Below are 27,994 nucleotides of genomic sequence, written 5' to 3'. Positions count from 1 at the left end.
TCATGCGATTTTGCTTTGGTTTTTTCATAAAACCGCGAAGATTTTGGCAATCATCGTCCATATTGGAGTCGGTCTTGTGAACTCTATTGAATTCTTCTACTATAATTGCTTTTGGAATTGCTACGAGTTGGTTTTATCGTGAAACTATGACGAACATTGATTCGATGAGATTTTGATTCGCTCGAACAACTTCCTCGTATAATGACCAACAAAATAAGTTCCTTATCGCGGTTGTCTTCCGACCACCAGCTCGATGGAACACCATCACTATACTCTTCATGTGGCTCTTCATGGGCTATTGATATCTCGGTTGTTTGATCAGGTCCAATTAGACCAGTTGCCGGCATAACCTTAAAAAATCAAAAAACAAAATGATAAATTTTTAATCAATTAAACAATTATTGGTTCGACAAACGATTACCTGAAGCCAACGAGGGAAACCAAAGGAAGCCCTCGGGCGATAATCGGTCTCTTTCTCGTCTTCTCCCTTTACAATGGACAAGCCTTCGCACATAATTCGGAATGTGGCGTGATCATTCCCACTTTTATTTGTGATCTTTAAAGAAAACGCGTCTTGATTTTGAATTGTTATGTCGGTTGTGTTGACAATTGTTTCCGGAACGGATCGCATTGCTTCGAGCAATGAAATGATTTCTCGGTTTTTCTTGACAATGTACCCGGCCTCTTGTCTTCTAATTGATCTATCAACGTGTGAGATCTCGACGTTTAGTTTGCACCGAACCGGTTTGTGATCGCTTTCTATTACCTCCATGCAAGCCTCGTACCTATGTGGGATCGCATTTATAAGTTAAGTATAGAAAAGATCTCGGATTTTCGAGATGGAAGAAATAAGTAACATAACGTAAAATTAATAAAATGACACAAAGTTGTTTTCTAAATAAATAAAAGTAACATACTGTATTATAGAGGCAACGACGGGACATTCTAATCCACAATCGGCTGTAGAAGATGGTCGACTATCGCGATATAGTATCCTATCGCACCACGCTGGTATACGTTTCTTTTCCCCGGAATCATATCCTAGAAATCATAAATAAATATTTTACCATAAATAAATATTTTTGTTTTAAATATAGAAAATATATGGAACACTTTAATTAGGTTTGAGATTTTTGAGTTTTTTGGTAATAAAAGTTATGTTTCACTAATGTAGTTGTTTTTATTGTTGTTGTGCACAAACAAACAAAAAATGATGAGTTTGAACATGTATTTCAAATAATCTATCCAATGAAAAATATTTATTTCTCATTTGGATTTAAATTTGAATGAGTAAAATGTTTACCTCCTAAACCGGGTTTTCCTTTTTCGAATTTGTAAGTAGGTGGAAATTTGATAAGTGCTTCGTGCATCCCTTGAAAAACTCTTCCGGCTTTCATCTCGGCTCTAAGTTGATCTTTCTCCCTGAGCCAGTCGAATGTTCTTTGCGATACGAAGTCCCTAGCCTCGTCATACGATATGCCAAAGAGTCGATAGTTGAAATCCCCGAGGAAAATGACCAAATCAGCCTCGCCCAAGTCCGGCCTCATCTCTTCTTGACCAATATTCCCTTGTGACTATTTATTTGAAAAAAAAGATATGCATACTTAGAACATTGCCCCACCAAAAAAAGCCAATTAGATTAAAAAAATGTGACATACATTCGTGCCGCGAGCCATTTGAACCGCGGTTGAAACATTACCTATGTAAGAATGAACACAACCAAAATGAATAATTATATTTATATCGATTGAGAAGACAAAGATGCACGAGAAGAACCAACATACCGGGAATTGTATTGGATAGGTGAGACGAGCGGGTGAAGACCATGGTTCGATAAATATGATCGAAATCAGCATTCCTACGGTTAACTGCTTCTAGATGTGCGGCCAAATGACAATTAACAAAGCACATAATACGATCATATACTCTCAACCTCAATCCAACTCCTCCCTATTTATATATAGAAAAACATATAATCATTTTCTTTTGTTCCTTTGTTACTTTCGGACATTGAATAATAAACAAAACACAAACCTTGTTACCGATGGCACGACCCAAGCCACAAGCGACGGCTGCAACATCGAGGTCCCCGACATGCGTTCGAATGCTCTTTCTTACCCTAAATTTTGGAAAACATATTAAAACCTAAAACTCTTGGAAGAGAATTTGCCTTGTTTGTAGAATTTTACACTAATAATTAATTACCATATGGCAATAAGCAATGCTGCTAATTGTCTTGACCCTACACGTTCAAAAGTTGTCCCTTCTTCTAAGGCCTTGCCTATGGCATCCTGCCACCATTGGCCAGTCGAGCTCCCTTCAAGTCCTACCTACAATGACAAGATTGACTTCAATTGTGTGCAATATGGAGTTAATTACACATTGGGATTATTTGTAAAGTTAGGGTTAATTAACCATTGAATCCTCAAATCTATAGAATATTAGAATGGGCATAGAGGAAAACTCTTTACTAAACCTAGTTAAATCTTTTAGATTAGGCATTATTCGATTTTGGTTTATTTTGGACGAATTTCAAATAACTATTTAATATTAAATACTTTTTTATTATATATTCTACTCTAGTATCCCCTCTTCTAGTCTAACGGTAACAAGAGATGGACATCCCCAGTTTACTTGAGAGATCTTGGATTTGAGCCCGTTAGACGTCAAGTTCTACGTTTTGTTAAATGGTTAAGTGTGTTTGTGCGCTAGGTGTCTAACTCATTGTGACTACATTTTTTTTTATATATTCTACTCTAGTCTTAAGAAACAAAAAAGTGAAGGGTTCAATTCTAACTGAAAACGTTTTGAGTTGAAACAAGGCAAGTGGGTTGTAAGTTAGTTCTCTAGTATTATTTTAACGTATTAATTCAATAAACAACAAACTTAGTTTTCAATTAGCGTTTGTAGTCCAACGGTTAGGATAATTGCCTTTCAAGCAATAGACCCGGGTTCGACTCCCGGCAGACGCATATTTTTTTTATAAAATCAAAGTGTCAAATTTGATTTTAATGTACCTCAACTAGATACACTCTTAATATATGAAACTTATATTACCTTAAAATAATAACTTTCACTGTAGACAAATTTAAGATTCATAATATAAACTAACTTATTTAGAGGAAATATCAATAATTTATGCAAATATCAATAGTGGAATTGATTGGATTATGGATACACTCATAAGTATCAAGTTTGAGTATAATAAAAACAAATTGATTAGACACTCTTTAAGATTGATAATATAATCTAAGTTATTTTTCCATATATAAATAATTTATGCACAAATAGTGGATATTAGACGCATTTGAAGATTATTTTTTTGGTTAAGATTGTTGAAAGGATAATGAGTTATTTTGATCAAGAATTGCATATATAAATAGCGGGATAGATCTTACGGTTTCCTTTGCAGCCGACATTGCTAGAAAACCCGCGCCCATCTCAACTTCTTGACAACCGACGACAACAATACCGATATCGGAGACAGCCGAGCCTAACCATGTCATGAGTGCCTCATGAGAGGCTCTTCCTTGAGCAACATTCCAAGTCCCAATCAAAATCCTAACATTTTCTTGACTCTTGTACATATTTTCCTTCCTAGCCACTTCTAACCTAAGTATACTATCCATAGGTCCCGGTGACGATATGTACCATCCTCGAATACCACCATGAGTCGCCAAACTAAAAATGTAACTACTCCCAACAACTAACTTTATAACCGGACCATTATGCGCTACCCAACTCGCAATTAAATTCCCATCCAAATCCAACAATTGAACCACGCCACTAACGTAACCAACCCATAACCTAGTCCCGGTCGTGCAAAAGCATTGAACCGCGCATGGATGGTGATGGAAATCTTGCAAACGGTTTGCACTACCATCCCATTGTACTAACAACCCGTTCGTGCAACCGCTCCATATCATACCATCCGCAGTCATGACTATAGCTTCGTTCCTTTTTGCATCTTCTACGAATGCGCTTGTTCCTTTTGTCGCTACTCGTCGAACCGCGTCCGCAGCTCCCATAATGGCGTTGCGAGAACGTTGTAAAAAGCCACCTTGAGACTTCTCCTTTTTCGATTTTGAAACCAACTTCACGTTCATCTCGTCTTCAATGAAGGGAGGTTGTTCTTGAGTTGGACTTGGTATGTCGACTCGGTTCTCCGTATTTCCTTCCACGTTGTATACTTTGAGAAGCTCCCTCGTTCGAGCATCCCTGTCGATATTTAAAAACATTAAGATAACGTTGTTTGTTCGCCGCCGTCTTCATTGGAATAACCGAAAAACATACCATAAAGAGAAAGACAAAGATCCGGCTGCCCATATTTTAGATCTAACTGTATCGGCTAACAAAGATTTAACATCGGAAGATGATATATTACATACGCCATTAACGGTTACTTGATTTCTAAGATCAATGCCCGATCTCTCCACCAATAAAGCCGCCATATGTCTTTCTTCCGATGAAAGTGAAAGAGATTTTTCAATGGCTTCCCATGGCCATATCTTTATAATCCCATTTTCCGAACCCGACCATATGTCCCCTGCATGATCAAAATCCACGTTCAAATCTAATCATAATGACAAAATCATTAAAAACACGAGTGTTCATGACTTTATCATCAAACACTTTCCAACAACAAACAAACAACCCTAACATAAAATATAGCGTTATACAAATTCTCATGTATTGTTAGAAAATGAAACAAAGAAAAAAGATACCATGAGAGCTAATGGTCATGCTAAGAACCGAACCACGATGAGCTTGCCAATATAGACCTTCTTTAAACGGAGAAGATTCATCCATAGCTTGATCTGTTTTCCATGACCTAATCTTACCATCTTTATGTCCCGACCAAACTAGCTTATTTCCCGCATCAATCACTAAACAAATCGTCGGAGAAGTACTAACCGATTCATAAAAAGGCGACGCATCTTCATCTCCCCTCCTCGCTCTCCCACCAACCCCAACCCCAGGCTCATAAGCATCCGACAAATTCCAAACCCTAACACCCGATTCTTGCCCCGCCCAAAGCTGTCCCTCCGTACACGCAATAGTTCTCAAGAACTTGCCCACTTGAGTCTCCCTAAGCGGGTGAGGTCTCAACTCGAGACAAGTCGGTCGCCCAGGGTGAACCGCGGCTCGAGTTGGGACCTTAAAGATTCCGGTTCCTCCATTTGCAACGAACTCGGGGAGAGCATTTGAACCGCCTTCTTCGTTGTCGGTGTCGCTGCGATACTCGTAACGGTTGCTTCCGCCTATGATTGAGGGAGAATTGATGGCGGCGGAAGTAATGGAGGAATCTGGTCGGAATCGATCTATTCCTGTTGGGATGAGGTCTTGATCTAGGCTTTGGTTACGAGCTTGGTGTTGACGTTTACAAAAACCGCTGGTATTGTTTCGAAGTTGTTGGCTGTATGATTTTCTTGGAGGGAGTGGTTCGGTTGGGAGAGACGATATGGCTTCCTTGTCGTCGGATTCATCCATTTGAAAAAATGAAAAACAAACAGATTGGAAGAAGAAGAAGAAGAAGAAAAGAAGAAATTCTGATAATGATTAGTTAGAAGAGGAAGAGAGAATGAGTCGAAAATTGAGAAGAGAGAGAGAGCAAAAGATTGGTAGTTTGTACGGATAGAGATGTCCTGTTTCTTCGTAATCCTTTGGACCATATGTTTTGTCTTGTTGTTGTCTATTCTCATTTGACAAAAATTGAATCTTACTTCAATACTTAATTGTATTTTATTCTATGTCGGGTTGACATGTGTAATCGCATCTAAATATAACTCTTAATAAATTATCTAAGGAAACAACTTTTTTTTCTTTTAAAAAATGATATATATTTTCATGAGAAAATAGAATAACAGTTTATTGGATAAGAAGATTAACAAAAACATAATATTTTTTTTTAAACAAATCTAAGAATAATAGATTATGTAGCCATTGTAGGTAAGAAAAAAAACTTAACAACTCAAATACTTTGTTTGGTTTGAATTTTGGTTTTTGTCTTGTCCTTTTAAATTTCATTCTTAACATCATCTGTGAATAATCGGTGATTGACTAATCAGGTTTTGTTAGTACTCTTTGAAATTGTGCATCCATTCCGTTTCTCTTGACTATGTTGGGCATGTCGACGGCAAACACTTTTTTTTATCAACTCGATGACACTTGGTTCTCATTTTTCGGTTTTGTTGGGCGTTAATTTATTTCGGACTAAACATCAGCTTAGTTGAGTATAAGACTCGTCCATAACAATTTTATTTTGTTGGGACTATTTTTTTGTGTTTTATTTGTTTATTCATTTTATGAAATGAATTTAGTTTAAAAAAAATACTCTCAAATATTTTGGTTGCATGGACGTCGTCTTCCAAATTCTTTCATTCTCTCTTCATTTTATCCGTTGAGTTATTTTAATTCAGTTCGATTGTCGAGGATCAAATTCGTCAACATCTCGCTTCAATTAATTAGGTAATTAGTGAGAAGTAGGTTTTGAATTTGTTGAACGTTAAACTCAATTTAAGTTATTGGTGAATCAATTTCTTTGCATTTCTTTGCAATCTAATGTGTCGCAAAGTTAGGTTATCTCTTAATACAAGTTATTTTAAAATCTTTGTTGATTTCTAGAAATTTAAGAATGTCTATTTTTATCGGTCTCGCGCTCTAGTAGGTGTTCGATCAACTTTGACGTTTCGAAATTTCAATTGACAATTATAAAATATAATAACATCATTGAGATGTAGTTCATCCTCCATTTTTGTCGTTAGTCTTAAAATCTCAATTTCAATAATTGTGACATCAATACCCGCAATCATTTTTGTCCCTTTATAACAATTTGTACACTTGATAGTCAAAATATCACTGCGGCATTACTTTTTCTTCATGGTTGCATCTTTTAACTCACTTTCATCTTTGCAGTTTTTTAAGTTAGTTTAGTAATATATTCGGAATCCTTATACAGCTTGTAATAATAAAAAATAATTCGGTCTGGTATATAACAATTAAGAACGTAGGTTACACACTCCCAAAAACAAATATAGGTATACAAAACAAAAATAATGAGAACAAATTAGGGTAAAAACACATTTTAAAAAACTATTAAAGTCAAAGTATTACACAAATTAATATGTAACACTATTAACATTCAACCAAAATAAAATCAGCAACACTAGAAAAATATAATTTTAATCAAATCAAAATATTAAGATAATCTCAAAAATATTTAAAAAAATATTTTGATAATTAGTATTTAGAACTAAGGCCCAATATGGCCAAGACATATTCTTGTGGGCCTGTGTAAACAGAACTAGTTAAGGGAACAGTCGTATCATTCCGGCCCATTTAGTTATATAGATTTAAATATAAATTCATTATACAAAATTTAGGTTAGGTTAGCTTAGAAGTTTTAAAATTAAATTGTGATAATTTGAATCTATTAACCTATAATTTAAATGTTAAAAGTCTTGTTTAAGAAATTAATATTTCAAATTTAATTATCACTAAAGATTTCTTAAAAGTCTTGTTTAAGAAATTAAATATTTCAAATTTAATTATCACTAAAGATTTCTTAGGGTTACATTATTGTGAGGAATAATGATATGTTCCTAAATTAAAAAATAAAATAGATATAAGTACATATATTATATTATAATTAAGATAAATTATTATTTAATACAATGAAACGAAAATATTTTTGACAAACATTGTATAAACTATTCTGTTTGAGATTCCTCAAACTGAATGTACTATAATGGAAATATAAAAAGCCTTAAAAACCTGTCCCTCAATTGTTATTTTTTCTTTTTAATTTATAAAAAATATATATATATAATAAAATAATTTTGTTTCATCTCGTAATTAGATTGAGGGGTGTTATAGCTATTTAGTCTAAACCGAATATCCGATCGAATTCGAATTCACTTCACCGAATTCGAATTTCATTTTCGATTTTTGAATCGAATTTCAAATCATTTTCGGTTTGATTTTCGAGTTAAGGTATTATCTCGAATATCAAATTCGAATTCGGTTCGGTTTTCGAATTTGCTAAAAAAAATAAAAATTCGAATAAATCAAACCGAGGACCTCGAATAATTCGAAAACCGAACCGAAGAACTCGAATAACCCGAAAACCGAACCGATGAACACCCCTATATATTATATATATATAATTAAGATAATTTATTTTTTTATAAAATGAAACAAAAATATTTTTGACAACCATTGTATAAACTATTCTGTTTGAGATTTCTTAAACTGAATGTACTATAATGGAAATATAAAAAGCCTTAAAACCTGTCCCTTAATTGTTGTTTTTTTTTAATTTATAAAAAAATATATAATAAAATAATTTTGTTTCATTTTGTAATTAGAGCGAGGGGTGTTAGAGATATTTGGTCTAAATCGAATATTCAATTGAATTCGAATTCAAAATCACCGAATTCGAATAAACAGAATTCGAATTTCATTTTCGATTTTTGAATCGAATTTCAAATCAATTTCGGTTTGATTTTCGAGTTAAGGTATCCACTCGAAACCAAACCAAACTGAAAACCGAATTTATTATTTATTATATTATATATTTTATTAGATATAAATTAAATAATTGTGTATTTTATTATATATTAAATTAAGTAAGTTGCTAACTCTTTCAAATTATTATAATAAAGTATGATTATGCAAGTGTTTTCAATATTTGACATGAACTAAATATACGACTTAATTCGAATTCACTAAATTCAAAATAAATTAAATTCAAATTTCAATATTCAGTTCGCTTTTTTAATTTACTTAAAATTAAATAAAATTTTAAAGAGCCAAATAAACACCCTATTTAAGGTGTTTAAATAACTTTTGTATCTCTAAATTTATCAAATAAAGAGATTAACATAATAATTAATGGTCATATGCTCACTTTAATATTATGATATTTTATTATTTTAATAAATATAAGACTTAGTGTTATTGAGTTGTTTTTTTCAATTATTTAATTAATTAAAATATTATTATTTTATCTTTAAAAAATTAAAAAAATTAATATAAAAAATTATAATAATTTAACCATTTAAAATTTAAACAACTTATTTCTTTAAACAATCAATTTTTTAAAAATAACCAAAGGGATAAAAACATAAAAGAAATTATTCTATCTACAAATACTCTAATTTAAAAGTGAAAAATTAACTACAAGTGGGTGACAAATTCAGAAATTAGTTTTTAAAAAAAAATTGAGCTGAGTTTAAGAAAATATATGAAAAATTATATACAAAACAATTAGATAAACTTAAATTTTGTCATTTTTTTAAATTGGAAAAATAAATAATTAATTAAATGGTAAAAAAAATTAGGAGATCAATTCATGACACCTTTACACTACAACAAATAATATTTTTTTTTTCCATATGGGTGAAGTGAAATTCACATGAACCCTAACAAAGATTCATGTCCATAACTATACACAAATATATTCACTTACAAACAAAATAATATTAGTCAAACATCAAAAGTTGGACATTGATCTATCATATAGAACAAAACAAGATATGTTTTTTTATTGTTCATATAAAACTAAACATATGAATACACTTAAAATATATATATTAATAATAAAGTAAAAAAAAAAAAAGAAAAGAGAGATAAAAGTAAATGATGAGAAGATTGAAATTCCTTTATATGTTTCCCCTTTGTCATTGTTTTGCTGCCAAAATGTAAAGCAGAAATAGACATTTCTTGTAAAAATTAAAAGAAGAGCCCAAATTATGTTTCCCCATTTCACCAGCATTATCTGTTATTTACTGTCCCACCCACCCTCTATACTATTATTTTTTTACTTTTTTTTAATTTTTTTTACAGTGTTAGGTTAATTTAAATAGAACAAGGCCTGGTCTGACCATATCAATTATGACTGTTTTCACACATTCTCCCTGTCACAACAGGCCACCATTTTAAATCAAAGTTTCATTCTCCTTCATTAAAGTCTATAGACAACAACTTTTTATTTATTTATTTATTACAATATCAATTCATTACAACGAGATCGTGCTAATCTTCTCGAGTAAAAACCTCGGGACCAATCGACAACGAGAGGGTCGACGATGCTTCACTTTAGACTAGAGGATTTGACCACGTGGCTGAAAATGGGTGCATACTAGGGGGACCGATATCGATAGCACTTGAACTTAGAGTTGATAAACGCGATTAAAATTCGAGTTTTCAATGAAAAAAAAAGTTAGTGGGCTTGGATATTAAAAATAAAGTTGAGGTCAGTTTCATGGCCCACCTAGAAAGAATGGACCAATATCATGAAACAGACAAAATAAATAAATAAATAAATAAAGCAACTTATAAATAATATTATTGTTGTTAGTTGCCTTTAGCTTTTTCATTGTTTTACTTTTTACTCATTTTTGTCTCTTCACAAACACAAGTGTTGTCTCTATCTTTCTTTCATAATTTCTGTATTTTTTTTGAAAAAACAATTATAATACAAAATGGGCTTCAACTGCTCAAACAATTAAAGAATCTCCTAGCTAGATATTCTGAAATCGCTCGTATCCATTCGACGAGAACATTCTCGTCGAGAAACGAGCAAAAAAAAAGGGAATTTGACTGCAAGACCCACGCTACGATCAATGATGAAAGCTCTCAAAAAAAGCAAAATTCGGTATATCCATTTGAATACGAAGACAATAGTTCTTCGGCTTCAATCCTAGAGCTAGAGCTCAATCGAGAACTTGCACTTTTCGTTAGTCGGCCTTGATATGACTCTGCCTCCGCCCAAAATATCCCATAAACTGGTCTATGATCCGAGAATCTTGATTCTCCTCTAACGTATGATAATTGATGAACCCCCTGCCCAAACCATAAGATCCTATCGCACCTAAAACAACATTCAAGAATTCAATCAATAAACGTGTTCATTTGAACAAATAAAAAACACACTAGGGTGGCTCAATTGTACCATGCAGGAGTGCGTCGTTTCTCTTTCGAGTGTAAATTGTCCCCAGAATATCGATCCGAATTGTACGAGTACTTGTATGTTGGCGGAAAGTATATTTGCCCTTCTTTCCAACCTTCGAATACGCTACCCCTTCTTTGTTCTGTCCTCAACTGTAAATGGTAAGACCTTATTAGTGAGTCTTTATGAGTCTACACTCAATCAGTCACATTCGAGAAAGAGTCCAATACCTGGTCTTTATCCAACAACGCCCTCCAGTTCTGCATCTCGATGAGCGCCTTCGCCGACCGATACGAAAGGGCAATTCTGTAATTCAGATCGCCTAGCCAAATAATTCGACTACAGAAACAAAGTCAATAATTAGATTATTCTATATACCAACAAACAAATATTGACTCATCTAAAAACAATCCAGAAAGTGTTCAAATGGGAAGTAGTTAAGCTAGTGTCATTACTCGTGCTCAAGAATCGTTTCGGGAGATTTCACATCTCCCATTTTATGAACTTTCGGAAATCTCGTCTTCTTCAAAATCTCCAAAACATCAGCATTCCTTCTTAACTCGTCCCCTTCCTTCTGCCCCGATGTCAAATGACTACATACAAAGCAAAAGCTTGTTTGATGCAACAACATACTAACCGAAATCGATCCCTGCAATTTCCACACATACAAATAAACCAATAAAAATCGCAATCCAAAATCTTAATTGATTCGAACAAAAACAAAAACGTTATCAATACCTTATTACCAAGATAACCCATCAATCCTCTACCAACACAAGATACTTTCATGTTACTAACATGTTCCCTCAAATCGCTCTTAACCCAAACCGTGATGAAAATTCCAACCATTTGCTTACTCGCAACCAAACAATATCTAGACTGCCTCGGAACCGACATTTTGTAACCGTCCTCAGTCGGAATATAACCGCTGCTAGACGTCGGCGAGAACACAACCGTGCTCGGAGAATCAAACGGTTTTCCATCGTCGTCTGAAGAACCCCACCTCGAAAAATCACTCGCCCTCCTCCCCGACGAATAATCACTCGGTCGCTGCCCGGAGGAATAATCGCTCGGTCTATGACCTCCGCCGGACGAGTAATCACTCGGTCGCTGACTCGAAGAAGAATCAGACGGCCGATAATCACTCGGTCGACGACCGAATATAACACGATCGCAAACGCTGTATCTCCGGTCAAGACGCGGCTGCGAACCAGAAGCATCGTACTCGTTTCTCCAGCTCCGGGGAGCTTGAAACGACCGGCGAGGGAAAAGAGACGATTTCTTGTCCGTCGATCCTTCAAAATCAGCGTCGTATTCAGCTACCGGATTCGGGATCGGAGACGGAGTATAACACCGGTTACTTCCTCCGGCGGCGGCGGCGCTGCTTCCGGGGAGATCGTTTAACGTTCTTCTGATTAACGACAGCCATTTCTTCGCCGGACCATTATCTTCAGCCACCAGAATATTACCGGCGTTTAAAGGAACAACTTCTTGAAATCTAATCAAAATTGTTCGATTAAATCGTGTGAAAAGTTAAAAACAGATGATTAATTGATAATTAAACATACCCAAGAACATATATATCAGCTGGTGGTGCTGAATGTATGAAATCATCGAAATTAAGATCGCTTGAAGGGGATCTTCCGGCAACATTCCATGTAGAAACAAAGAGACTGTAATTTGATGAAATTGAAGAAGATTCAACAAGGGTTTTTCATGAAATTTGATAAGATTTAAAGGGTTTCAAAAATCAAACCTATAGTTTTGCACATTGATGATTTGGGGATGATCAAGATTAACTTTACCACGACGACTGCGGTCAGTTTTCTTGCTTATCTTCTCTGTTAATAATGGAAGGATGACTGAATTAAATGAACTGTTTGGTTTGGTTTGGTTTCAATTTGGAAATGAACTTAATTAAATTAAAAGAAACAAACCTGTTCTACTCCTCTTAAGTGTAGAAGAAGAAGACTCTGATTTCTCTGTGAAATTATTTCTCCATTCTGATTCACCGCCTGAGAATTAATAACCATTTCAGAAACGAATTAAAGAGGAAATTAAATGAAAAAGTTACTCACCGCCATGAACAACATCATCCGCAAGCTGACAATCAGATTTAGTCTTAATGTTGAACCATTTTCTAACAAATTTCTTCGACCAAGAGAGCTTTGAAGACACAAAATGACAGAAAACAGTCAAGAACAAAAATGGAGGTCGACCCATGAAAGAGAAAAAAGAGAGAGAGAGATAGAAAGAGAAAAAACCTTGCTTTTCTTAGAATTAACATCATTCATTGTTTAAGAACTTGTGGGTTGTTGAGAAGACTGAATTCCATAAAAGGGTTTTCCCCAAATTTCTCGATTTCTTCAAGGAAGTAAGAAATTGTTGTTGGGTTTTCTTTGCTGCATGCAGGTTTAGTCTCTCTTAAGCTCTTAAATGTTTGTTTGTTTCTTTGTTTATACCCCCAGATCAGAAGAAGAAGAGAGAAGGGCTGTTCTTCCTTTAGGTTTTCTTTTTGACTAAGAGAGAGAGAGAAGGGTATTTGAAGCTAAAAGAAGTAGCAAATGCAGAGAGGGAGCTCAAGGAGGAAGAAGAAGGAAGGTAGAGAGAGAAAGAGAGAGATGTTTACTTTCTTGGAATCTGGGTCTGGGCTACAGAGCAAAGTATTGATTTGAACAGAATAAAGCGGTGAAGACCCTCTTCTGCTTCTTCTTCTAATCTAAAACCCAAAGCCGGGGCCGGCAAGATTCAGGCAACCGGCAATATCTGATATTTTCTTCTTTTCTCTTTTCACTTTTAAAAGCTAATTACAACAACATTATTTTCTCTTTACTTTTTTTTCCATTCTTATAATATTCATCTTTACTTTCGATTTGCTTATTAATTACACAAATTAAATTTAACTAAAACACTAACAAAAGTTCATTTATATTTCTTATATTAAAAAAAAAAAAAGTTGAACTAATAAGTATTAACATAGTAGACTATATTGTGTACATTCCATTAGATTTGATGTATCATATTAGTTAAGTAATTTGTGAGATATGGGTTTGTTTGGATTTAAGTTTTGGTGAAAAAGAACCATGGGGGATGATTTTGAATAGTTAGATATTTGTTTTTTTTTGTTAGAATGAATTATAGCTTGTTTGGATTGGTAAGAATGAATTATAGCTTGTTTGGATTGGGGTTATTTGTATAATTTAGAAAGAGAAGAAAATAATGATGGTTATAATTTTGAGAAAGTAATGATTAATTTTAGTCAAAACTTTAAAGTGTATTAATATATATAAATAAAATAAAAAATAATAATTTAAAATAAAATGTAATTTAGTATTTTAGTTAATTAATTGAGTAACGTGTTGTAATAATGTTTAACTAGTTTGAGTTATTTAAATAACTTAAATTAGATATTTTTTAAAAAGGAAAATTGAATTATTTGAAAAATAATTATTAGTGTTAATTTTAAGGAAATAAATAGAAGAGAGAGTATTTTAGTATTTTAATTAATAAATTGGATTAAATAGAATAGAAGAATGAAATGATGTTTTTTTATTTTAGGTTATTGAAATAATTTGAACTGAACAATAATTTAAATTTCTATTAATATATAATAATAATAATAATAATAGAAGATAGAAGATAAAAAATATTTTAATAATTAAATTAATGAATTAAGTGTTCAAAATAAAACTAAAAAATATTTAATTATGTTAAATTATTCAAATATCACAATTTGAATAAACAAAATCATATATAATAAGTTAAATAATATGAACCCAAATAATAAAAATTGTAACTGTATATATATCACTAATTAATATAAAATTTATAAGAATTATTAATAAATTATTACTTTTCTTATTTAAAATATTTTAAGTTGAAGTAATTTAAAAAAATATTATTATTTGTTTTAATAAAATAAAAAGACATTAGTTATTTAACTTAAACTTTATAATTAAATAAATATTGATATTAGATAGACCATAACTAAAAAAAAAAGTCTTTTAAAAAATAAATACTTAAAATATATATTTATTAAAGTATTTAAAACAATATATAGATAATAAAAAGTTAATATTTAAATTATTTTTAAAAAATAAACTCTAACAGTAAGAAAAACATAATCTATGTACTTACTTCAAAATTTAAAGTTGATTAATATTTGTAATTTTTTTTGGTTCAAACTTAACATTAATATATTTCATTAATGAATATAAGTTTAGGATAATTATAGATAAATTGTTTCAACTATTTTAAAAAATATATATTTAAGTATTCATTAGATACTTGAAAGATTGATTCTAGATTTTAATTATTTATCATAATATATCAATATGTATTATATAATTAAAAATACTATATATGGATAAGATTGGTCAGACAGATTGAAGGGTTGATGGTTTTAATAATCATATATATTGTACTAGGATTGATTATTATTGAAGCATTAATTTTCTCAAAATAAATTGTTTTATTTATTAGAATAGTTACACTCACAAATAATAAATAAGTATGTACTTAAGTTATTTCCATAAACAATAATTTATTAAAAAGTGTATATAGTGGGTAGTTTGAATAATAATAATAATAAAAAAAAAAGTGGAAGAGATGGGTAGCAATTAATCCAATTATAAATATATATTATTATATTATTAAAATTAAAATTAAAATTAAAATTAATATATTAATATTATTATATTATTAAAATTAAAATTAAAATTATTATCATATATTTATTATTTAATGTATTAGCAATAATTAAAATTATAAATAATTAAAAAATTAATAAATAATTAATAAAAGTAATACAGAAAATAATTATTATTAAACTCATATTTCTATTCTATAATTTATTTATTTTATTTAAAATTATATTATTTAAGTTAATATTTTTAATATTGTATTTTAGTATGTTTAATTTTAATTATAATTATTATATTTATAAAATTAAAAAATTTATTCATTGAATAAAATTGTAATAGGTTTAGAGAATGTTAATTTGAGTAGCTTAAGTCATGTGACTAATTGTGTTTATGTCGTTTCGTGTGTATACCCGTGCTCGTGTCGTGTTTATATTTGTGTCGTGTCTATACTCGTGTTGTGTCTATGTCGACTCCTAACCGTGTTACGATCGTATAAACTTATAATTATGTCGTGATCGTGTTGTCTTGTGCTTGTATTGTGTCAACTCAAGACCCGAGTGAGATAATATCGTATCGTGTTCAGTGTTCTAAATGGCGGTCGAGGCGCCTAGGCGGTCCAACACCGCTCCGCCTATACATGAGGCGGTCAGATTATTTAATTATTTATTATTTTTAATTAATTAATTACTAATATTAATATATGTATATATATATTTAAAAAAAAATTTATCACCCACTATTTATTTAAATTTTGAAATAACTCTTTACATTTCAATTCATTTATCTTCTTCTTTTCTGTTTCTTATCTCATTCACCTCACCTCCTTGATCATCTAATCATTTATCTCTTCTCCAACTCGTCTACATACTTATTTTTGTTAAATGTTACTATATTAGAGAATATTAATTTGATTTTTTAGTAAAATGATAATTATAGAACATCTTTATTATATTTATATTCAACCGCTTAGACACCGCCTAGGCACCCGAGGCAGTAGGCAGTCACTTACCGCTCCGCCACCGCCTACTGCCGTTTAGAACATTGATCGTGTTGTTCCGTACAAATATCGTGTTGGATCGTGTCGATTCGTATTTATCCAACCAATTGCCCAGCTCTAGCCATAACCTTATTTTCAACTTAAACATTCTAAGTTGTAATTGATTTCGTGACATTTAATATCTTAAAATTTAATATATTTTTTAATATAATGACACATTATAAAATATCATTTAGTATAACGGTTAAGTTTATTCAACCACTATTTTTTTTTCTCTTTAAGAAAAGTAATTAAAAACGACAAATAAATAAATTTAGTGAACGACAAAATCCAAAATATAAATGGTGAAAATTTTAATTTTAATTTTTTACATTCAAGATTACTAGCATTACTCCCAAATTCTTAACCTTTTAAATTGAGTAATTTTTTTGGTTGAGAATTACAAAAATATACATTTATCAAGTAAAGTAAAAGAAATATTTTGTAGAGAGATGATGCAAAATTTGATAAAAATCAGTGTTCAAATGGTGAAAAAAATGCATAAACATGGAAAGTTCATAAGACAAATATGGATTAAAAAAAATGGTGGGCAGTGGTCAGTAAAGGGCTTGAGAATTGTGGCTGCCTTCTTTAGGTGCAGATTTTCTTACCATTTGGTCTTCCCTCAAAAGAGAGATAAAGCAACTCAAATTAAAGATTAAAGATTCAAAGAAGATAAAGATAAAGAGAATAATATGTACAATGTGCATAGATGCACCATTAGCAAGTCATCAATGATCTTTCAATTTTTTATTTTTCAAGGAATAACTGTTGTAACTACTTCCCCTCCGAGATTCACTACATGGATTATTCTCTTCTTACCGCTTTTTATATATGGTTCGAGAACAAAAACGTGAACTCAACACCACTACAAAATGGATGATTCTCATATCTACTTTTCTTTTTAACATAGGCTAGAAAACAAAATGTGAACTTATAAGTATACAATAAGACGACTTAGTATTTATCTCTCTATATAAATAAATTTCAAACTTGTTTAAATAAGTTTCAATTGGATTTTATTCATAAATATAACCCTCCCCACACTATCATTAACCTCCCTCCAATGTGTTGCTTCCATTTATATATGTGAGGGCCATGTTTGGTCCCAATTTCTTCAATGAGATCATTGAAAATCTTGTGTAAAGTCATTTCCTTGTCTTCATCAGTCAAAATATGGCCTAGTTGATTTGTACATAAGGACATAATGATACAAGGATAGAGAGGTCATAAATAACAAAATAATTGTCTATTTAAGATAATTGATCGAGTTTAAGCTATATAAGATCAAATAAGTTGAAATCGGACTTAAACATTATTTCATTCCCAAATAATGTACAATCGCACTAACAAGGAAATTAAAAACCATGCTCACAAGATAAGAGGCATATTGCCGACATATTATTCACTAAGAATGAAATGTCGTGTTATACCGCGACAACAATTTAACATGACACGACTATATGAACAAAAAAAATAAATCATGGGTGTCTATCAGAATCAAAGAATCATAAGACAAATAGAAGTATGACATGCACTTATCAAGAATATTTTATTTAGATTGTATTTATGATAGTATTTTGACTATGATCATTACAAATAAGAAATGATTATATGATGAATTTGAAACATTGTTAGTTCTCTTAAAGTTGTCTCGTGTATTTTTTCCACTCTAATCAAATCAATGCTATCTAATCACCCAAATTTTATCAAACCCTCATGATGTATGATGTGTAGGAAATTTCATATATAAAACTTTAATTCTAGTGCAATAGAAACATATTTTCTTTTAAGTTATCATTCCGACCTAACCAACCACGATAGCATATCAACATTAAGTTTATGTCTTATCAAATCCCTAATTATCTATAGGCTATAATACCATTTTGGTGAGATTTAAAATCAATTAGATTATCATACAATGATCAATAAAAAAAATAATCAACTAAAGTAACATTAATTGATTAATTAGATGTGAAGAAGTAAGTTAGGACATTAAGGGTTAAATAGAATTTGGGTTTTATGTTTAAGAGATGAGAGACTTAAGGATAGACATGCCTGTAAATTCATAGTCACCAATGTATTTGATCCTTGAATTCATTTGACAAATTGGTAATGAGTACTATTTGACCTTCATAAGAAGGTCTTACAAATGTTATTATTGTTTAAATTAAATAAGAAAAAACTCCACTTGAATGATTTACAATAATAATAAGAAATTTGAAGTCCTAAGGACAATGGGCCTACACTATGCACTCCTTGTGCATATACTTTTCCTTTTTGATGATTAGGGCATTTTTCATGAAATGAGAATTTTATTCTACAAGGAATGAAAATTTTATATGTAACTCATTGAAGTAGGGCATGAGTATGAGCATGACTCAAAAAGGAATAAGTTGGAATGATAAAATTCATCTATGCCTCACTTCAAGGAAGGAAAAAAGTGGGAAGATAATGATGATGTGATACCACTTTTACTTTCCTCAATCTTTTATATTACAAACCCACCACCTTCATTCAATTTTTTATTTATTTATTTTCCTTTAATTGTTTTCATTTTGTGGGTCTGATAAACCAATTTAAGTTGAACCCAATTAATGAAACTATATTTTAATTTATATAAATGAACATTTATAAGATAAAAAAGAATCACCATTTTGGGTCCACATTCATATTAGAATTTTAAAAAATATTTTTGGATAAATTGTCACCTAGCTAGTGGCCTTTCAACATAATGAAAAATGTTATCCTTTTTATTAAATTCAAGAATATGATATAGACTTTGTTGGGAAAGACAAGTTTTCTATGTTGCTATTTGGATTGTCTATTTCATTTTTTTAGTGAGAAAGTTTGAGAAAAAGAAAGGAGTGTATTATCAAATTAACTAGAGGTTCTCCAACAATTCCAACAATTTAAGGATAACAATTTCTCATATTTATATTCGTTGGTCTTGAATGTTGTAAATAAGAATTTGATTAAGTGATTTAAAGAAGGAATAGAACGGTAAGAAAGAAGAAAGAAAATAAATAATAACACGTGATTTCCTATTATTTTGATAAATATGTCACGTTTTTTTAACTTCTTAAACATAAATTTGAGACATGTTATCTAACTTGGTAATAAATATGTTAGGTCTCTCATACTTAATGAAGAAAGAAGTTAGAGTAAATGATAATTGATTCCTACTTATTTTCTATCTTAATCTATAATTTTTATTTTTTTAAAATTTTAAATTATGTTGAGTGAATAGTATAAACTTAGATAACTTATAATCACAATATGATCCATTTTAAACTTTGACCTGTTGAGATATAGATTGTTTTGTATTATATATTTGTACTAATTTAATTTGGCAATTTTCTCAAATAAGAATTTAATCATGTTTACAATTTTGTATTTTGTTGTATATATAATATAGTTTATCAAAGTGGAAGAAAAGGGTCAAAGACATTTCGATTTGGTTCACTTTAAATTAAAAAAATTATAAAAACTATCATGATCTCCGAATCTTTGCAATTTAAATATTATTATTATTATACAAAGGTAGCATGCATTTTGGGTTTAGGCCCACTTTAATTTTTTTTTTTTTTGGCACTAATTATCTTTTCGCCACATTTTGAAGTATATAATTCCCTGTTTTGTTCGGTTATTTAATTGCAATTTAAGTAGGGTTATTACGAGAACTATTTAGCTAGAAAGAAATTAATGTTTCGATTTATTATTATGATGTTTTCTTATGTTTGTTGTGAGAAATTTATTAAGTCTGAGGGAAGAGTTTATCTATTTTTTTTTTTTAAATTTTCTTGGTTTCATGTTTAGTTTCGTTTGAAAAAAAAACTTCTACTTTTCATAATACAAACCATTTTTTTATACCCGAATTAATTTGTCCACTCTATATAAACTATACTCAATACCGGAAAGTGTTTCTAAACCCGAATTGAATGAGGACAATCTTAATACATCACAATGAGGATTTGAAATCAATATGAAGAAGGATAGTCACACTTCATTTTTAAGTACTTAAACATGGAAATTGGCAAAGAACAATGTTATGAAATTGATTGAACTTGTTGACAAGCTTCAAAAATACATCAAAATGTTAGAAAATTGGATATAAAGGAACATATTAACAACAACAAAGAATAGTCTTAGGTTGTTTGCAACATATCAACATAAGATTACATAACCTACATCAAAATCACTAACTGATAAATCTGGAAATCATATGGAGAAATATTGGACAGACAAATCAAGAATCCAACAAAACAAAACCAGCAAATTCCACCATTTGGGAAATCAAATCCTCACCTATTATCGAGATCAATTCAGTACAGATGGTGAAAAAACATTACCCTCGATAATGATTTTGCATAAATACACAGTTTGCGATCAATGTAACATACATTCATATCAAGAAAAAAAACAGTAATTTTGAAATCCAATACTATAAATCAAATCAGATAATTCTGAGCCAAACAAAACAACAAGGAATCCATCCAATCCACTATCCATTTACTACCCTCATTCATATTTATTTATGAATATAGAAACCATCCCAAGTTTCTCCATTAGAAAAATAAATTATAAACCATATGAATACACATTAATTGTCTGCATAAATATAAAACAAACCTTAGAACAAAGTAAAAAAGAAAGATATTTAATTGAAACCGAAGCAAATCAAGGGCCTCGAGTGGGAGCAAAGCAAAAACAGCCGCCACCTTCCCCTTCCGGTATCATCCCCCCTCCTTTGGTCGTATCAATGGCTTCAAGAAGCTTCACAACCTCATCCATATCCGGCCTTTTCTCTGGATTAGCATCCCAGCATTTCTTCATAATGCTCGCTAACGAACTAGGACAGCATCTCGGGATTTCTGGACGCAGATTCTGTATCATATATTTAAACGTTAGAAAACATCGCCAATGATCACATGTTATTTCAAATAATCTCAAACAAATCAACCATCATTTTCTCATCATCATATAACTCTATTCATAACTAAAATACTAAATACCATCTATTTAAATCTTTTTATAGAAAAACTCATTTTCTTAATATCTCGACCAAACAGATTATTTAAATTAAATAATCCCATGAAGCATTCAAATCTCTAATAGAAAATAGAAAGAAATAAAGGAGCCTCACTTGTCGCACAACCGCATATGAAATATCAGCAAAACTACGATCCATATAAGGAAGATCGCAACAATACGTTTCCCATAAGCAAATTCCGAAGCTGTAAACGTCACATTTCCTATTATAAGGCTTCCCATCTAGAACCTACACGAAACACAAACCTTCAATCAACCTCAATTTCAATAGAAAACGTGTATAAAACTAAAAATAAATAAATTATTACCTCTGGGGCCATGTAACCGAGGGTTCCAGTTTCACCCGTCATATCCTGAGGATTCTGCGCTTCAACACGAGCAACCCCAAAATCCGCAATCTTCAAAGTTCTCTGCGTATCTAACAGCATATTCTCCGCCTTCACATCCCGATGAACAATTTTTTTTGAATGGAGATAGCTCAATCTGCAAAGGGAAGGACCATAATGTAAATACTAATGAACTATGATTAGCGAAAAATAAACTAGGCTTGGCACCCACCCACGGGAGAGGTCTAGAGCAAGTTGGATAACGATCTTGAATGCGAGTTTCTTCTTCCTATTCGAATAAAGAAGCTTCTTTAGATTCCCACCAGGAACATATTCAACAACCACACAACAAGCCCTCGACGGAAGTGTATTCGAATCGCTGCTGGTTGGATTCTTCGAAGGGATCTTTATATCAGATGTTCCCATTGAAGCACCAATAAACTGCATTCAATATCAACAATCAATTCTCAAAAAAAAAACTAGCATTAATAAGATACTGAACAAGCACAATTCAACATACTTTGGTAACATTTGGATGATCAAGTTTCTGCCAAACAGCAACCTCTTGACGAAAAGAAGCCCTTAAAGCAGTCGTTTCCGCGACAGTAGACATACCATCCTCTCCCCAATCCAACAATTTAACTGTAATATCAAAAAATCTTAAAACTGTTCATCATAAACATAAACAAAACAAAACAAGGGGTACCTGCAACATCTTGAGAATCATAGGTACCGCGATAAACTGTTCCATAAGTACCCTGAGCAACTAAGTATCGTAGATTCAATTTCGAAGGGTCGATTTCCCATTCTTCTTTTGGCTTCAGGGCTTCCTTGGACCAAGCTCGACTCAACATCTTCTCAAACCCGATATCAAGATCCTTGATATCAATCTTATCTGCTCTGAAAAACATATCTTTGTTGCTGAAACTTCCTACAGATTTACCAGCCAATGCCTTCTTCTTCGCATCAGTTTGATTAAACATATCCCTGTCACTAAAACTTCCTATAGATTTACCAGCCAAAGCATTCTTCTTCGCAGCAGAAACATCTCCTCCTTTAGAACTCTCTTCTTTAGAACTCGCCTCCATTATATTAATCAAATTAATCCAATCAAAAACCGAAAAGCCACAGAGAGACAAGTTCTTATCTGAGAAACAAATAATAAAATACCAAAATCAATTCAATTTTTCAGATTAAATAATCATATTAATTACAATCAACAGATACAACAGGACCCGGATAACACCAACAACCCTCAAACCCAATTCTATTTTATAATATCCATTATTGACCAGAAATAGGTCAGCAAAACAAAGCTATGAGCATGATGAATATGATCATGATGATGTTAGCAAAGCTCTAGAAACCCTAGATAGATTCAAACCACCGATTCCAACAAACCCATCAAACATTCTTCATTTTAAAACAAAACCCATGATTAAAAACATAGAATTGAGAAAAGGAAAGAAGAGACATTACGAATCGTGACCTAAACTAACCGTCGTCGTTCGTCGGGAAGCTGCCGATCAAACAATTTGGTGCTTAGGATTGTATATAGATAGGGGAAAAAGGAGAATGGTGGGAAATTATCGATGGCGTTTGGAGAAAAGAGGAATCGATGGTGTGGGAGAAATGTGAAGATGAGAGGAGAGAAAGAGAAATAAATAAATTTAAATAAAAATGAAAAAGATGAGAGACAAAAGAGCGGAGATTACCATTAAAGTTTGAACAACAAAATCGAAAGCTTTCGTATAATCCAATTTGAGAGAATCAATGAAAGTTCTCGTTCAAAGACCGTACCTTTCAGGATTCTAATGTACTACGTAAAAATTCCTCAATTTTATTTACCAAAATACCCTCCCCAATTCTTTAGATTTTTTATTTTATTTTCCAGGTCGAAATAGCTGTTTTCTTCACTTTTGTTTTAGGGTATTTTGTTTTTTATTTTTTTATTATTTATAAGAAAAAAAAAATTAATGATAAAGGATGATTTTGAAAAGTTGATGATTATTTTTTGATAAAAAGATTTAAAGGTATCTATCTATATAAATAAAAATTTAAAATAAAAGGTATTTTAATATTTTGGTTAATGATTTGAGTGAGGTGATTATTGAGAAGTGATTATTAGAAAATTAATTTTTATTAAATTTTTTTAAAACCAAAAAAGAATAGAATTTTGGGGTTTAAATTCATATGGGTGTTTTATTTAAAAATATTGAATGTTGACCATAATTTTGAGAGATTGAAGATTTTTTTTAGACAAAAAAATTTAAAGATATTAATATATAATAATAAAATAAATTTTATTTTTAAAAATAAATAATATTTTAGTATTTTTTTAATGAATTAAATAATATAATTGATGAAAGAACGATAGAATTATGTTTTATTGTGATTGAATTTAAAAAATAAAAAGAACCAAACAAGTAATATTGTTTTCTATTTAAATTTAAAAAAGAATATTTTATTTATATATTTTAAATTTATAATTTTATATTATATTATTATCATTTTTATTATTTAAAATAAATAGAACTCGTCTGACCATTCATCGTCATAACTATTTATTTTATTTAATTCCAAGCGCTTTCCATGTAAATTTAATATACGGAGTCACTTTAGTGGACATATTATTATAATTTAAATAACTTAAATAATAAAATAAAATATTTTTATTAAATTTAAATTTTAAATATAAAAAATTATTTTAAGCAAACTTTAAATAACCTATTAAATAATTATTTGTAGCCTCATCAAAAAAATCTCAAATAACTTAATCCTGGTCAATTATTGTTAATTAATCAAGTTATTAAAATATTTTTTTATCTTTTAAAAATTAATTTTTTATATATATATTATTGTCCTTTACATTTTTCTTTATAAATAAAATGACTAGATTGCTTTGATTCAAGGGTTATAGTTGGATTTATACAATTTATGGAGTTTGTTATATTATTTAGAGGGGTTGACTTAACTATTGTAAAATTATTTTGATTAACAATAAATTGTTTTAAATTATTGATATTTTTTGTATGAATTATTTTGTTAGAAAAAAAAATAAAATAAAAATATTTTATGATTTGTTGATATCAAAATACTTATTATTATTATTATTATTATTATTATTTACTTAAATATTATTATTATCTCAAACTATATATTGTCAGCTATTTTACTGATAAACTGATTTTGTTAATTTATTGTTAAAATAGTCAATATAACATTGAGCATATTTATAACCGATTTAATTAGGAACAAAAATATTTCTAATGTGCATGATGTGTGTATGAAATCAGATAAGAATTATTTTGTTGATCTGTTTTATAATCGATTTAATTAAATTTATAAAACAATAGATAATTATTCATTTAATATAATTATATATTTTATATTTAGTCAAAAGTATAAACAATATATATTTGAAAACACCCAAAAAAAATTATCTAAATATTTATTTAATTAAGATAATATTTTAAAATTTATATATATTAATAAATTTAATTTAAAAAAAAACGTTTATACAGTATGATTCCAACTCCATTTATTTTTTAATAAACCTAGATATGAGTTTGGAAAAAAAAGGAATAAAAAACAAATAATATATAACTATAACTATTTAATTTAATTTAAAGATTATATATATCTGAATTTCAACTGATTTTTATTCAATGTAATAATACACCAACCAAGTCAAAGGTTTCCATATTAATAGATATATTTATTATTTTTTTTCCACTTATAGAATTTCATAGACTAACCGTGTGAAGGTGAATGGAATGATAATGATTCCTAAATGAAAATAGATATGAAATGAAACATTATTTGAAATCAATATTGTTTCGTGTCTAATTGTTTAAACTCGCAATCTCATATAAAAGACAAACTTATTTGACAGGTAATAGTGAAAAAACTTATAACAAACCGGTGAATTTTTTTATGTAACAACAATTTTTAAATCGAGAATAATGTATTTCTTAGATTTTAGAAAAGCCATTTCTTAATTAGAAAATAAGAGATGTGGTCTCTATTTGTTGTTGGGGTCAACTGAAAATGAGGTAAAGGAGCCTTTCATTTTCAATGGAGATGAAATTAGAGAATTTCTTATATGTCCCTTTCTAGGTCAAACTTTGGCCAAAATTGACCATGCAAATTCAACTATTAAAGGAGAAAAGAAGCAACCAGAACTATCATATATTATATTACTTTTAATTTATTCTATAATAAAAATATGTTTGTTAATAAATTTATCAAAAAAGTTACATAAGTTTTGTAATCATGTTTCTTTTAATATCAAATGAGGACTCCTTATGTAACCTCATCTTTATACTAATATAATATGTAAAATACAGTATTTTAATTTTTCATTGATTTTTTTTTAAAAAAAATGGGCTCATATAATTACCTTAGGGTTCCCAAAAAAATGAAATATGACATGTCAAATTTAAAAATTATAGTTGATACAATACAAACACACTTAATTTTACCACCCTAAACAGATTAGTATTCTAACCGTATCAATATTTATATATATAAAAGAATATAAATATTGAAATTATGAATCACATCTTTCCAAACTCAAAACCTTACAAGTTTATATTAAAAATTAATAATAATAAAATTGAGAAATAGGGATAGAAGAAATTGGTTTTTACTTGAAAAACAAAACTTTGAAGATTTATTCAATTAATTAGCCCTTATATCACCATATTTGACCCGGATCAGTATAATCAACTCTAGCAACAACTGAGTTATCCCTTATACCACTATATTGTTGACGCCGACGACGGAGATAAGTATAATCGGTAGGCAAAACAAGTTGAAATATATTTTTTTAAGTTTGGCGTTGTTGTACGATTTGTAGGTTAAATATTATAATATATATATATATATATATATATATATATATAAATATGTAAAATTAAAATTATTAACCACCCAAACTCAAAACCTTAAAAAGTTTGATATTACAAAATTAATAATAATAAAATTGAGAAATAAGGATAAAAAGTTTTATAAAAAAAACTTTAAAGGTTGATGATTCAATGAATTAGCGGTATGATTTATGGCCAGATGAAAACAACTTTATGACAATTGAATAATCAAGAGCCCTGTTATACCGAAAAGTAGGTAAAACAAGTTAAAAATATGTTCAATTGATACTTTATGAAAATAAAAGTAGGATTTAGATACAAAATTATTCTCAAATTTGAAAGACTAAGAAAAAAAATTCAAATAAAAGACCAACAACCCAATATTTTTATACTCACTTAACAGGTCGTGCCTTGTGATGCGAGAATTGTAGTTAAGTGTTATTATGTATATATAAATATGTAAAATTTAATATTTTTATTTAATATATATTTTTTAAGGGAGGTGTTTTTCTCACCCCTCCCATATTCCCATCCCCACATTCACTCCACAATTAATACCCAAATTACTTATTTATCCTTATCATTTTTATATATTTACCTTTCTTATTTTATTTAATTTACTTATTTTATTTAATTTATTTATTTTATTTTATTTAATTATTAAGTTTTTTTTATTAAATATAATTAATTAATTAATTTTTAATATGTTTTTTAACTTTATTTATTTAATTAAAAATACAAAATATTTTTATTTTTATATTATAATTATTTAAAATATATTAAATATTAAAATGTGTACTAATTTAATAAAATATAAATATTTAATATTTTATTATATTAATTATATATATATATATATTTTAAAATACTTATAAAAATCAATTTTTTTATAAATAAAATTATTTAACAAATAAATAAGATAAAGTCTTTAATATATTAAATATTAATAATTAGTAATATTAAATATAATGTTTTACTTAATAATATAAACGATAACATTTACATAATATTTTTAATAATATTTTTTATTAAAATATTTCATATTTAACTTTTTAAAATATTTATTTTATATAAAATTATTATTTTATATAAAATTATTATTTTATATAAAATTA

The 27,994-nt window shown here is 29.6% G+C and overlaps 2 protein-coding genes, 1 non-coding gene and 1 pseudogene across 5 annotated transcripts; 1 reads left to right on the top strand and 3 right to left on the bottom strand.

Annotated features, from left to right (window-relative positions):
- Position 1: 1 nt before the first annotated feature.
- Positions 2-5,490, bottom strand: LOC124934518 (annotated as a pseudogene).
- Positions 2,901-2,972, top strand: TRNAE-UUC. The gene has a single exon. It is a non-coding gene; the product is annotated as a tRNA-Glu (tRNA).
- A 4,944-nt stretch (positions 5,491-10,434) lies between the features above and the next one.
- Positions 10,435-13,741, bottom strand: LOC124936363 (type IV inositol polyphosphate 5-phosphatase 7-like). The gene is made up of 10 exons (XM_047476859.1): positions 13,216-13,741; positions 13,030-13,117; positions 12,889-12,966; positions 12,708-12,792; positions 12,520-12,624; positions 11,690-12,449; positions 11,407-11,600; positions 11,182-11,290; positions 10,955-11,103; positions 10,435-10,873 (listed from the first exon to the last, which is right to left on the bottom strand). Exons 1-10 carry the CDS (start codon positions 13,243-13,245, stop codon positions 10,639-10,641), a joined length of 1,833 nt encoding a protein of 610 aa, XP_047332815.1. The 5' UTR covers positions 13,246-13,741; the 3' UTR covers positions 10,435-10,638.
- A 7,384-nt stretch (positions 13,742-21,125) lies between these two features.
- Positions 21,126-23,823, bottom strand: LOC124934236 (serine/threonine-protein kinase STY13-like). Of its 3 annotated transcripts, none has more exons than XM_047474735.1 (7): positions 23,724-23,823; positions 22,715-23,155; positions 22,529-22,650; positions 22,241-22,449; positions 21,991-22,165; positions 21,777-21,911; positions 21,126-21,517 (listed from the first exon to the last, which is right to left on the bottom strand). In XM_047474735.1, exons 2-7 carry the CDS (start codon positions 23,094-23,096, stop codon positions 21,311-21,313), a joined length of 1,230 nt encoding a protein of 409 aa, XP_047330691.1. In that variant the 5' UTR covers positions 23,097-23,155; positions 23,724-23,823; the 3' UTR covers positions 21,126-21,310. The 3 variants fall into 3 exon arrangements, with proteins under 3 accessions (XP_047330691.1, XP_047330689.1, XP_047330690.1); XM_047474733.1 differs by lacking the exon at positions 23,724-23,823 and adding an exon at positions 23,498-23,649; XM_047474734.1 differs by lacking the exon at positions 23,724-23,823 and adding an exon at positions 23,508-23,637.
- Between the last annotated feature and the right edge of the window lie 4,171 nt (positions 23,824-27,994).

This window comes from Impatiens glandulifera, chromosome 4 (assembly GCF_907164915.1).
Source record: "Impatiens glandulifera chromosome 4, dImpGla2.1, whole genome shotgun sequence".
Classification (NCBI taxonomy): Eukaryota; Viridiplantae; Streptophyta; class Magnoliopsida; order Ericales; family Balsaminaceae; genus Impatiens; species Impatiens glandulifera.
This window is presented reverse-complemented; position numbering and strand designations above follow the sequence as displayed.